The following is a 14,395-nucleotide window of genomic DNA, read 5'->3' on the forward strand; positions in this document are numbered from 1 at the left end:
ATTACTTTATAATATATATTTTTGTGTGTTTGTGCCTTTAACTGGTTTTAGTATTAAAGAAATACAGATTTTGTACACAGAATTTGATAGTGTTTTTTTTCTTTAAGTAGCAGTGGGTTTTATTTAAGAAAACAAACAAGCAAACAGATTTTAAGATTGCTTAACATCTCTCCAGTGCCTAGGGATAGTGTTCCATATGGAGAATGGTTCATCATAGCTGTGCACTTGTTTTTGAATGAATGGCTTTTGTTAAGTGTACAGCAACTAGAAATAAAGAATAAAATAGCAACCAGAAGAGGGATGGTAGACCATCAGATCATACATTTATATCATTGAACAGAAACCAACTGGGCTACCCAGGAACCCAAATAGTTGGCTGGATGCTCTGACAAGTTAAGATGTTCACCAGGTAAAATATCTTCTCTTTGGTGAGACTTCTAATTAGTTGTTCCTTGCTTTTTATACCGTATTATAGTTTTATATCATAGGATAAGCAGTAGCTAAATCTTTTGTTTTGGGAAGGTACTTGGGAATGATTTGTCTCCTAGCTGTTTTCAAGGACACATTGTTTTTGTCCTAACAAGTTACCCTCCTTCTGTTCTCAAGATCATGGTGATTTTACTCATGTCAGGTTTTGTTGTTCTTATTTAACCTTCTCATAGGGCTTGGGGACCAGCTGTCCCTGGACAAGTGGTCTTAGAAGACACTTTAAGACAAACAGGCTTAAAAAGGGGAGGGGAAAGCCCCACCTTCTGAGTAAGTTTCTCAATGAGCTTAAAGAGCATTTGACAATTTACTAATAATATGTATACTATAGAGAGACAGTCCGTTTTTATGTAGAGAAATTATGGGTGTACTTGAGATAAAGATGGCTTTGTGATGGCAGAATGTACTGGGGCATAGAAAAGTTCTTGAGAAATTGTCTGGTGTTGAGGAGGCTAGATCCTGCTGCTTCTTCCTTCTGCCTGCCTAGGACTTGCAGATTATGTTAGTGTATGTTTGCTTGCTTGTTTTGTTGTTGTTGTTGTCTTAAGATTTAGGATATAAAATACATTTTGACCATATTTCTGGCAAAACAAAGTTAGGTGTCTAAAGGCAAAAGTTCCAGTGACAATGGGGTGACATTTTCAGAGACTTTACTCATGACAAGATAAGGATAACAAGGATTCTTTGCTAGTTGTTCACAGAGAAACAGATAACAAACTTTTAGACCCTCTAGGAACAAAATAAATATGCTAATAAATGCAGACATGAACTATGAAGGAAGTTATCATGATTGCTAGAGAGACAAGTAAGTGGATATTAGTTGCTGGGGCTGGCTATTACCTTGGGGCAACACCAGAGACGTCCACCTATGTGGAAGGAGAAAGCAACCAGTATTGCAGCAAAGAGTATTCATGTACTGCCGAAGCTCTGAAAAAATGCACGTATTATGTAAAAATTGTGATCTCAGAAGTTACTAAAGGGATAAAAGCTACCAACACCCATCCAACGCCCAGTTTCTGGAGACTGCTAGAAAGAAAGTACTAGTGTGTTCTAGAAGCTTCTTCATAAGTGGGCAAGTGAATTCGGGCACAGAAAACTCTTGATATTCCACTTAATAGAGCTATAAACCAGAGAAGGTGTCTTCCTTGTTGTGAATTAATCTAGGTGATTCATAAAGCTCTTGGAGTCTGTGTTATAAATGGTGAGGTGGGAGTCTATTTGATTCTCAATGTATTCATATAACATTTACCCTCTCACATAGTGGCCCAGATAAGTACTTCCAGAAGAGCTCTAGTCGAATTGGAGGTACTTACTGGAAAGTTCGATATGAAGCCTTTCAAGATGAGACATTCCAGGAGAGGTTACATCAGGAAGAAGAAACACATCTTGGAATACTGGGTGAGGAATTTGTAACTCTTAAAATTTATGAAGTAGAAACAAAGAAGTGAGAAGAGTTTGTAACTTGAGTCTGCTGGTGATTCAAGGGAAGTCTGTATAAATGGATCTCCCAAGTTCATTCCCAAGAAATGAGTGTTTGTGAAATGTGTCCCTGGTTGGAGTGTGTTCAAAAATCAAGGTTAAGCATAGACAAATAGAATTTTGCTATAAGACATTTGAGAACTTTAGGTTTATTTTTGTTTATGATGAATGTTCAAGCTAGCACTACCAAAATATTTTGGTAATGTCCCCTATTACCATTATTATACAGATACCATTCTGTGAGTTTCTTCTGTAGGAGTATTGTTGAGGAGCTATTAAAAGACAGTAAGATCGATCAGTCTAGAGCCAGAATTATACCACCACTACATATAGACATGTTCACTATTATTAGGGATACAGAACTAGGCTTGTTATATGGTATTGGAAACTATTTAGAAGGTCTAAAGCACAGTTTTTAATACTACCGAAGAAGATTAGGTGGTTTAATCACTTCGTGGAACCAAGAAATGAAATAGATCAGGTGGGAGAAATCTTTAGAAATAATATTCCAGGGATATTTGTGTGCAGTTGATTCTGTATAGAAAACATTATTAAAAATGTGAGGAGAAAATATCATTCCTAGAAAAGAGAAGAGTTCATTTTTTTTGGCTGGTGTTCTATGTGTATACATAGTTGTTTAGTGATGAAGACCATGTGGACATTGAGCTAGGAAACCAATCTAGAAGGTTTAGCCTTGGAGTAGAGTCACTATAAGCAGCTAGGCTGATGTATTGGTAGCCTTGAAGTGACCCAAGTCACACATCAAAGCTCAGAAGTTCTGCTTAGATTACCTATGTAGTTCATACTACTTATCTATTCAAGGCCTGCATCCTCCTTAATTATAATTTGGATATGATTTTGGTGAGCTCAGATCTTAGATGGAACCAACTAGGAAATGTAACTATGGGAGGACAGAAAACAAATTTAAGACTAATTGAAATGGTTCTGACCCGGGTATAAGAAACAATTCACACACCGTATGAAGCTCAAGAAGAAGGAAGACCAAAATGTGGATATTTTAGTCCTTCTTAGAAGGGGAAACAAAATACTCACAGGAGGAACTACAAGGACAAAGGGTCAGGGGTTGAAGGAAAGGTCATCCAGAGACTGTCCCACCTGGGGATCCATCTTATATGCAGTCACCAAACCCAGACATGATTGTGGATGGCAAGAAGTGCTTGCTGACAGGAGCCTGATACAGCTGTCTTCTGAGAGGCTCTGCCAGAGCCTTACTGATACAGATGAGGATGCTTGCAGCTAACCATTGGACTGAAAACAAGGACTCCAATGGAGGAGTTAGAGAAAGGACTGAAGGAGCTGAAGGGGTTTGCAACGCCATAGGAAGAACAACAATGTTAACCAATTCGATCCCTCAGAGCTCCCAGAGACTAAACCACTAACCAAAGAGTACACATGGAGGGACTGATGGCTCCATCCGCATATGTACCAGAGGATGTCATTTTTCTGGCAACAATAGAAGAAGAAGCCCTTGGTTCTGTGAAGACTTGTTTCCCCAGTGTAGTGTAATGCTAGGGTGTTGAGGTGGGGGTGGGTGGGAATGGGTGGGTGAGGCTGGGAACATCTTCATAGAAGCAGGGGGAGGGGGGCGGGGTATGGGAAAGGGAGGAAAGGGGATAACATTTGAAATGTAAATACATAAAATATCCAAGAAAAAAGAAAAAAAGGGACAATGGATTTAATAGTGCCTTTATTGTTATAAATAGCACGATTCTTAGAATAGATTATTTTAAAGAGAAGTATTCCTTATCTTGTGTATATTCAGTTATATTTCCTCTCCTTATCCTTTTGTTTCTATTCTTCATCTGTTTTCATTCTCATAGTCTCCCTTTCCCATTTTCCAGGACCAGTGATAAGGGCTGAAGTGGGTGACACCATCCAGGTGGTCTTCTATAACCGTGCCTCCCAGCCATTCAGCATACAACCCCATGGCGTCTTTTATGAGAAAAGCTCTGAGGGCACCGTGTACAATGATGGTGAGCTGGGAGGGTTTTCAACAATGTAGGCTATAAGTGGCTCTAGAAGAAAATAAATGAAGAGTGGGGAAGAAGAACAAAATTGTGGTCATCTGAATGAATGAATAATGAAGTAGTAAAAAAGAACCTACCTCATAAATAATAGAAAACACATTTTTAAACATATTTTTGAAATCATTGCTAAAAATATAGTCTCGTAAACAGTATTTTTAGAAGCCACAGGTATATGTGGCATGAGAAAAATCCAGAGTTCTATTCTCAGAACCAAAATTAAAATATATGTGAAAATATTCTTAATATAAAAGACATACATCATGAACTTTTGAAAAAATATGAATATATACAATTACAAAGTAATCATTCATATGTAAATCATCATGTATGTTTTCATATAACTTTTAAATATTTTCTGTAATTATACATTATTATTATTCTATAATTATATATTATTATTAATATATTTAAAGAATGAGATATGATTTCAACCAGTATTTATTCTACTATTGTCAAAATTACATTTTATTTGTCTATGATCATAATACATTTTAATGACCTATGTAACACTCCTTCACATGGACCTTCCACAGCTTATTTATTTAGTGTCTATTGCTAAGACATATGGCTTTTTAAGGGAAGTTTTAAATAGCCCTAACCTTTAAATAATGACATATGAATGTGCATATCCTAGCTTTATCTGGTCATGGGGGTTGCATTACATGACAGAAGCCTAGAAGTGAGAATACTGTGTAACTGACTTCTTATTTTCTCAGATGATATTATCATATGCTCCTTCTAAGATAAGCAGATAAAGAAGCACTGAATGTCAAAGTTCAAAAACAAATATAAAAATAATTTCTATAAGCCATTCAGACCATGCTTTTTATGAAGTCAATTATTATAATCAAATGTAATTGTAAACTTCTGTAAACTTCTACTGCTCCTTGATATAAAAATAGCTTGAAGAAACAGTCAAAATTGAGATATGATTACACATTATTATAATACCTATATTTTAGAGGCCGAGTTAGGAGTTTTACAAGTTTGAAGCCATCTTGATGCTATAAAACAAGACTCTGTCAAAAATGCATAACATTGGGTATGGTGGCTCATGTCTATGATCACAGCAGTTGGGAAACAGAAGAAGATTACCAGGAAGAGTGAAGCCACCCTGGAATTATACTAATTTTTAGGGTAGCCTATGCAACCTAGTAAAATTCTTTCACAAATAATTTTAAAAATGAAACCAAGCAGAAACTTTGGGGATAGCTTTAGAGGTTCGGGCAAGGGTGTGTCCTTCCTTGCATGATGTTAGGAAATTTCTTAGTTTTGATAATGATGTTCTAGTAACACAGAAAATAATTTTTAAGCTTTGTTTTTTTCTCATTTTCACTAGTTCTTTGAGAGTTTCATACAGTGTATCTTGATCATATGCATTTCTCTAACCCCCTACTACCAGATCCATCTCACTTCCCTAGCAATGCAATTTGGTATGTTAAAACAGCAACAACAACAACAGCAAATCAAGTTCAGTTGTTCTGCACATACATTCTTGGATATGTGGACTTTACTGGAAGGTTTTCAACACGCTGCAAGCAGCCAATTACTCTTTAGGTAGTTGTGGGACTTTGTATTCAACTCCCCTCTTCAGGATAAAATTTTGTCTGGTTTGAGATTGCACAGGTCTTGTAAGTGCTGTCTCAGCTGCCAAGATTTCGCATGTGCAGCTACCCTGCTGTGATCAGAAAACACTGATTCCTTTTATCCATCCTCTGCCTCTGCCTTTTAGGATATTTCTGCTCCCTTCAATGATTTCTGAGCCTTGGATATAAATATTCTGTTCAAGGTTGAGTATTATCTAGTCTCTTTTTCTCTTTACCTTGGCCATTTATGAGTTTCTGTGTTAATCATTATCTACTGAAAAAAAAAAAAGAAGTGTCTTTGATGAGGGCTGAGAGATGCATTTATCTCTTCATAGAACAAAAGAGATAACCCATACCCGTCACTCATTTGTTGGCCTGTGGAACAAGTAGGGGCATGCTGTGATGCTGTAGGGTAACTCCATTTAAATTCTTTGTTGATGAGCATGAGTTTATTTTATGAAACTTTTATAGTACTAGGTTTTCCCTATGACTTTTTCAAAACACCTCTAGTGTTGATTATATCTTTCTATTCTCTCCTCTGTGGTGTCATATCCTTCCCTTTCCCATTTAACCCTGTACCATTACTCCACCTTAGCTCTTAATATGACTGCATTCTATTTTTTCTCCCTTGAAACATGTTCACCCCCAAGGCACCTTGCTGAACTCCTGACTTCTATGGATATTCCAAATGAAATATACATGTTCAAGCAGTCAAAGCTGATATCAGCACATGATAGAAAACATGTTTGTGTTTCTGAACCCGGGTTTCCTCACTTAGAAGGATTATTTACCATCTACACATTTACATGAAAATTTCATTTCTTTTTTCTAAACAGCTATAATATTACATCGTGTGAATATAACACTTTTCACTATCCATCCATCAGTTGATAGACATCTTGGTTGTTTCCATTTTCCCACTAGAGTGAATAGAACAGCAATGGACATGGATATACAGGTATCTCTATGGTAGAATACAGAATCCTTTGAGGATATGGCCAAGAGTGATCTAACTAGATCATGTGATAGATCTCTTTATAGCTTCTTGCAGAACCTCCACACTGATTTCCATAGTGACTGTAACAGTTTGCACTCCCACCAGCAATATATAAATGCTTCTCCTTCTCTGCAGCGTGTTCCACCATTTGCTTTCATGATCTTGGTCATTTTTACTAGGGTAAGAGGAAATCTTAAGTAGTTTTAAATTTGCATTTCCCTAATGGCTCTTAGCACGTTGAACCTTTTAAAGTGTGTTTCTCAACCACTTGGATTTCATCATTTGAGAACTGCTACTGATTTTTTGTCTGTTAATTTTCTATTCTGCTATTTTATTGAATGTGTTATTAAATATAGGAGATTTATGGTGGAGTATTTAACTATGTTAAGCCAAATGTATCTATAAATTCATCCATTTGCTAAACTTTTCCAGCTTTGTGGACTATAGATTTTTAAAGGGTGTTCCATGATTCACTGAATTTCCTTGGTGTCTAAAATAATGTCTCTTGTTACATTTGTATTTTTCTTAATTTGGACCCTCAGTTTATTTCGATTAACTTGGCCAAAAGTTTATTAACATTTTCAAACACTCAGCTCTTTACTTCATTGATTGGTTGTATTGAATTTTTCCATTTCCATTTCACTAATTCAGCCCTTGTTTTGATTACCTCTTACCATACAATTTTTTTAGGCAGTGGTATTTGCTCTTGTTTTTTCAAGGCCTTTAGTTGCATCATCGATGCATTTATTTGAGAACATTTAATATTTTATGTAGACATTTAGTGATGAACTTTCTTTTTAAGACTGCCTTCATTTTGTACCATAGATTTTGAAATGTTGTCTTTTCATTTTCATTCAATTCTGAGATCTTTTAAGTTTATATTTAAAGAATAATTTACTCTTGATTTTGTGTGTAGGAGTGTTTTGCCTATAGGTATGTATATGCACCATGTGTATGCCTGGTACACATAAAAGCCAGAACTGGAGTTATGGGAACTGAGGCTATGGGCTGTTGTGGGATGTCATGTAGTTGCTAGCAAGCAACCTAGGTTCTTTTCAAGAACAGGAAGTATAAATAACCTCTGTGTTATCTCTCTGACCCTTCTAGGAATTTTGAAAATTACGTTCATGGCTTCATCCTTCACATGATTATCATTCAGTTGTGTGCTTTTTGGTTTCTATGCATTTTTTATACTTTCTGTCACTTATTTGCCTATTCATATCTAGTTCTATGTGTTTTGGTCAGGTAAAATATAGGATGTGATTTCAGTTTTCCAATATTTGTTGAGTATTGCTTTGTGTACTAATATGTGGTCTATTAGGGAGACCACATAGGCTTCTGAGAAGAATGTGCATATTTTGGTGTTTGTATGGAATATTCTGTAGATTTCTGTTAGGTATGTCTGTTTGATTTTTCTTCTTTTATATGCAATTTAGTTCCAGCCTATCTCTGCTTAGTTTATTTCTGGATGCTCTGTCTATTGGTGAGAGTCAAATATTGAAGTCACCTGTGGTCACTATGTTGCAGAATCTGTGGTTTTAGTTTTAATAGTGATTCACTTATGAAATCAGGCATCCACGTATTTGGTGCATATATTTTTGTGATTGTAATCTCCTGTTGGTAGAATTTTTCTATAAGGAGCATGAAGTATCCATTTTGCATCTCTATCTAGTTTTCTCAAATATTTGAATAGTTACATCTGCTTATTTTTCAGGTTCATTTGCTTGGAATGCATTTTTATAGGATATTTTTATTTACAATTCAAATGTTATTCCCTTTCCCAGTTTCCCATCCAAAAGTTCCCCTATCCCATCCCCCTCCCCTTCTTCCAAGAGGGTGGAGGGTGTTCCCCCTCCCTAACCACCCACTTTTCACCCTGACATTTCCCTACACTGGGGTGTCCAGCTGTGGTAGGACCAAGGGCTTCTACTCCCATTGGTGCCCAATAAGGCCATCCTTTGCTACATATGCAGATGGAGCCTTGGGTCTGTCCATGTGTACTCTTTGGGTAGTGGTTTAGTCCCTGGGAGCTCTGGTTGGTTGGTATTGTTGTTCTTATGGGGTTGCAAGCCCTTTCAGCTCCGTCAAACCTTTCTCTAACTCCTCCAATGGAGAACCTGTTCTCAGTTCAATGCTTTGGTGCTAGCATTCACCTATGTATTTGTCAGGCTCTGGCTGTGCCTCTCAGGAAACAGCTATATTAGCATGCACTTCTTGGCTTCATCAATATTGTCTAATTTGGTGGATACACACACACACACACACACACACACACACACACACACACACACACACACACACATATCCCCAGGTGGGGCAGGCTCTGAATGGCCATTCCTTCAGTCTCTGCTCCAAACTTAGTCTCCATATTTCCTCCTATGAATATTTTTGTTCCCCCTTTTAAGATGGACTGAAGCATCTGCACTTTGGTCATTCTTTTTGAAGTTCATGTAGTCTGTGGATTGTATCTTTGGTAATTCGAGATTTCGGGCTAATATCAACTTATCAGTGAGTGAGTGACCATGTGTGTTTTTGTTGCCTCACTTAGGGTTACCTCATTCAGGATATTTTCTAGTTCCATCCATTTGCTTATGAATTTCATGAAGTCATTGTTTTTAGTAGATGAGTAGTACTCCATTGTGTAAATGTACCACATTTTCTATATTCATTCCTCTGTTGAAGGGCATCTGGGTTCTTTCCAGCTTCTGGCTATTATAAATAAGACTGCTATGCACATAGTGGAGCATGTGTCTTTGTTGTACCTTGGAGTATCTTTTGGGTATATGCCCAAGAGAGATATAGCTGGGTCCTCAGGTAGCACTGTGTCCAATTTTTCTGAGGAACCTCCAGACTGATTTCCAGAGAGGTTACACCAGTCTGCAATCCCACCAACAATGGAGGAGTGTCCCTCTTTCTCCACATCCTTGCCAGCATCTGCTGTCACCTGAAGTTTTATCTTAGCCATTCTCACTGGTATGAGGTGGAATCTCAGGGTTTTTGTGATTTGCATTTCCCTGATCACTGAAGATATTGAACATTTCTTTAGGTCCTTCTCAGCCATTTGATATTCCTCAGTTGAGAATCATTTGTTTAGCTTTGCACCCCATTTTAATAGGGTTATTTGAGTCTCTGGAGTCCAACTTCATGAGTTCTTTTTATATATTGGACATTAGCCCTCTATCAGATATAGCGTTGATAAAGACCTCTTTCCCAATCTGTTGGTTGCTATTTCGTCCTAATGACGGTGTCCTTTGCCTTGAAGAAGCTTTACAGTTTTGTGACGTCCCATTTGTTGATGAATCTTCTGTTCTAATAGTCTTTTTGTGTCTTTTTATTGTAAAGTGAGATTAATATTTTTCAGGTATTATAGCATGAGTGTGTTAATTCTTGTCATTTTGTTGATTTAGTGGTATTTTCTTAGATCTGTTTTGATTACCTGTCTTGACATTGCTTATTTGTTCCTTATGAGTCTTGGTTATATTTATTCTTTTCTTCAAATTAAAATATTATTCTAGCTCTGTAGAGCTGGATTTCTAGTCATAAATTCTTTTAGTATGTTTTTGCCATGGAAAATTTTGTTTCTTCTTTAACTTTACTAGTTTTTCTGGTTATAAAAATCTGTGTTGACAGTTGTGCTTTCTCAGGATTTGGAGTACACCTTTCTAGGCCTTTCTGGCTTTAAAGGTTTCTGTTAAATAATTATTGTTTTAACAGTTATGCCTTTAAATATGACTTCACTTTTCTGCCTTGCATTTTTCAGTAACCTTTTTTTTATCCTCCGTGTTTAATGTTTTAACTTTAATATGTATAGTTTTGTCTGCTAGTTGCTGTTTATGACCTTATTTTTTATGTAGATGGGCTTCTTTGTCTTTGGGTTGGGAAGTTTTCTTCTGTGATGTTACAAAATCCATTCTTTTTTTTTTTTTTGGTTCTTTTTTTTTTTCAGAGCTGGGGACCGAACCCAGGGCCTTGTGCTTCCTAGGCAAGCGCTCTACCACTGAGCTAAATCCCCAGTCCCCAAATCCATTCTTAATGTAATAATGTTCTCCTTCTTTTGGGTCCATATTTGGAATCTTGGTTTTTCATTGATGTCTCAAAACTCTTCTATGTTCCATTCATATGTATTAAAAATTTTCGTTGACCTTTACTAAATAATTCAATACCTCTACTTTGTCAGCTGTCACTAAATCTCTGTTTTTGACAGGACACATTTTGTTGGTGAGGCTTTCCATTTCCATTTCCACTTCCTCTTTCTTTTATTAACCAGACACCAACATCAGTTATATTTCTAATTTGCTCTTTTAGTGTTTCCTTTCCAGCATCTTTTTAGTTCGGGTCTTCTTTAAAAGTTTAAACTATATTTTCATGTCTTGGATTGACTTCCTTATCTCAGGTCCCTCTGTGTTTTTGTATTGTTTGAGTTGTTTGTCCTTGTGATAATTTTTGAACTCTTTGTCTGAAAGTGTCTTCGTTTATTTTCAACAAGGGATGTTGCTGTGGGAAGTTGGGTTTTAGAGATAGCATGTCATTTTGTTTTTATTGTTTGGTTTTTTCTGTGTGTGTATGTGTGTGTTGTTATTTCTTCATTAGGACTTGCACATCTGTTGGTTAATTTTCTTTCTTTTGTTTTTGTTCAACTCCTTTTTCTTCTTTCAGCAGTGGCTTTTTACAATGTTTTGTGGGCAGAGCTAATTCCTAGTAGGGTTGGAATCTTGATTTCATCTATTTAACTGGTATTTGTGAATATCCATCTAGGTTTGGATAGAGTCTTGAGCAAGTTTCCCCTGGCAATGTGGATTGGTCTTAGGTTTAAAATCCCCATAGGGTAACTAGGTTGCCCTAATCAGGCAGTTGCCAGGGCTTTGGAACTCTGGATTATTTATGATAACTAGAGGATCTCTGTTGGGGATCGAGCTGGTGAGTGACAGAGGGATACAGGCTGAGAGGAGGTAGCTGTCACTGCCAAGCAGCTTTAGGACTTGGTGAACTGAATGGAAAGATGCAGGAAAGGAGAGCACTATTAGCCTACTTAGGTCCATAGCACATGAGGTGGCTACAGGTACTAAGCTCAGGTTTTTTATTTTTAATTATGCATGTGTGTGTTTATGTATGTGAATATGAATTCAGATGCCCTTGGAAACTAGAGGTATCTGATCCTCCTGGAGCTGGGGTGAGTTGTGAATTACCTGAAGGATGTGCTGGGAACTGAACTCAGGTTTTCTGCAAGAGCAATATACTGTTGAGTCATCTGCTAATCCCTATCATAGGAAATTCTTACTAATTTATTTTCAAGCATGAGGTCATGGTGGCTTAAATTTTACTTGTAAATGATTCAGCAAATGGAACCAAACAAGCAAAAAGCCTGTGTGTATGCTAATAGACATAAATATGCATGAATGGCAACTTTTATTCCCTTATGGTGGCTGAGGATAAATCCTAAGACTTCACAGATGGCCAAGAATATGTTCTACCACTGAGCTATAACCCTCAGTAGATTTAAGTACATTAAAGTTGCCCAAATTTTATAAAGAGACATTGAGTCTAAATGATAGGATCATAATTGTGCCTTTAAAATATTTTTTAAATTTTTATTGTAAAAAAACTGAGTTTTGTAATATTATTTTCATATATATATTCAATGTTTTGATTGCCTTTCATGACACCTCTTCTTCCACCATTTCTCCCTTTCTCTTACCAGCTAGCTTCCTCTTCTGTGTCACATCTATTGTGTTATTCTTTAAAGTTTTCTATTTATGAAAATTTAAGGAATTAGAAATGATAAATGAATAAGAAAAAATAAGTTCATAAAACATTGACTATTTCCCTTTGCAACAAGCTATACTACCAATGTATATTTGAGTGCTATTATGGGATTGTTAGGATTATTTCTTCAGGATATAATTAGTTTGTCAGAGGATATGCACATTGAAATTTATATCACTTACTTCCATATTGTTTTCCACACAGATTTGTAGTCTGATTAATATTTAGTTGCATCAACAGTATGTAAAAGGGTCTATTTCTTTATAACCTCACCTGCACTAGGACAATATTTATTTATTTATTTATTTATTTATTTATTTCAAAAATGATTCTTATAAGCAACACCAATATAACTAACTCACTGTTGATCTGATTTGCATTTATTTGCCTGCTTTATTTTAACTTTATTTGCAGTAATTACTATGCATCTTACTTTATTTCTGTGCATAAAGCTTTTTAGGTCTTTTGATGCATTTTGCCAGTATTATTTTCAAAAAGAATTATTTCTGTTTACAACTAAACTATAGGTGAGTGAGTTAGGTATCATTTGAACTGTTTTCACCATACTGATTAAAATTTACAAAACATTGCCAATTTGATAGAACAAAAATTATTGAGTTACTTTCATTTATACTTCTTTGATTACTAAAATGCTGAAAATTAAAATCAAAACACAGTTCTTTGCATTGCTTCAGCATGTTCTGTGTCCATTTGACAGGCTATAACCTTAAGACAGGCTCCAGTTGAGTGGTAGAACTCTCTTCTAGCATGAATAAGGCCCTGCATTTATTCCCCAGCACTGTAAAAAAATAAATGATATAAAGAAGTTATAGCATATGTAATCTTCATGAACATACATATACATTCATGGACATATGTACATCTTCACATTCATACATATATATTAAATGGAAAAAGTGTTCATGATCAGAACTGTTCAAAGATGAAATGGACCATAATGACAGGTAGTAACTCTCCCATTCAGTGAAGTATTTTAAGGAGAGTAAATTAATGTACATTTTCAAATAAGGAATATTCCAAAGAAATATTGAAATCTCTTTCAGAAGTAAGGTCATATGATTTAAGAACATTGAAAGTTTATCATGTTCATACTGACTCAGTTCATGCAATGGCTAGCCAATCTCTAGGCTCCTGATAATTGAAGCCATTCTTGCATGTTCCTAAACTGGGATTTTTTTTCAATATCAGGTTGCATGAATGTTGCCATCACTGATGCCGTAAAATGTCTCTGTAGTTTATAATTTTTATTATGCTCTTTGGAGCTATTGATCTTTACTCTGGCCAATGTGAATAATGATTTCATGCTTTCTTGCAGGTACTTCTTATCCCAAAGTTGCCAAGTCGTTTGAAAAAGTAACATACTACTGGACAGTTCCTCCCCATGCTGGGCCCACCGCTGAGGATCCTGCCTGTCTGACCTGGATGTACTTCTCTGCTGCAGATCCCACAAGAGATACAAATTCTGGCCTGGTGGGCCCTCTGCTGGTGTGCAAGGCTGGGGCCTTGGGTGAAGATGGCAAGCAGGTATTTCTGGGGAGTCTGGGTAGACTGGCTGGAGAGAAATAAAGCTGAGTCTCTGGGTTGTGTCAAGAATGGGGCTGGATCCTGGAGGTAAGGGAATAGAAGGAACATAAACAAAGGAATTATATCAAACATTAATCGTTGGTGACCTCATGTTCTTATGTATTTTATTTTACATGCAAACACACAGTCATCTTAGGTTTTGATTCTTCCTTTTTCCTCTCCTTCAATTATTATTCTCTCTCCCACTTCAGTGGCCCATAAAATTGTTCCTAATCCATAAGCCTACTTTAATACATGTTTGCCTTTTTTCATCTAGCCCATCATTTCTAACTGTGTAACTTTGGGCCAGTTACTTAAATTCTCCTTAACTCAACTTCCTCATCTGTAAAATAAGGGTTAACAAAGGAAGAAGTTGTCTTTGACTTCTTTGGATAGTCATAAAATTAATACACATAAAGTGCTTACTACAGCATCTGGCATATAGTAAGCAC

General features: G+C 36.3%; 1 protein-coding gene across 19 annotated transcripts in view; it reads left to right on the forward strand.

Moving 5' to 3' along the window:
• Heph (hephaestin) overlaps positions 1-14,395 on the forward strand; it is a 246,995-nt gene that overhangs the window by 175,389 nt on the left and 57,211 nt on the right. For all 19 annotated transcript variants that reach the window (XM_087598985.1, XM_087598988.1, XM_087598984.1 and 16 more), the window contains 3 exons: positions 1,748-1,884; positions 3,828-3,959; positions 13,696-13,904. In XM_087598985.1, coding sequence (XP_087455111.1) covers positions 1,748-1,884; positions 3,828-3,959; positions 13,696-13,904 — 478 coding nt within the window. The remainder of the gene's footprint in view (positions 1-1,747; positions 1,885-3,827; positions 3,960-13,695; positions 13,905-14,395) is intronic.

Source organism: Rattus norvegicus, chromosome X (assembly GCF_021556685.1).
Source record: "Rattus norvegicus strain SHRSP/BbbUtx chromosome X, alternate assembly SHRSP_T2T, whole genome shotgun sequence".
Classification (NCBI taxonomy): Eukaryota; Metazoa; Chordata; class Mammalia; order Rodentia; family Muridae; genus Rattus; species Rattus norvegicus.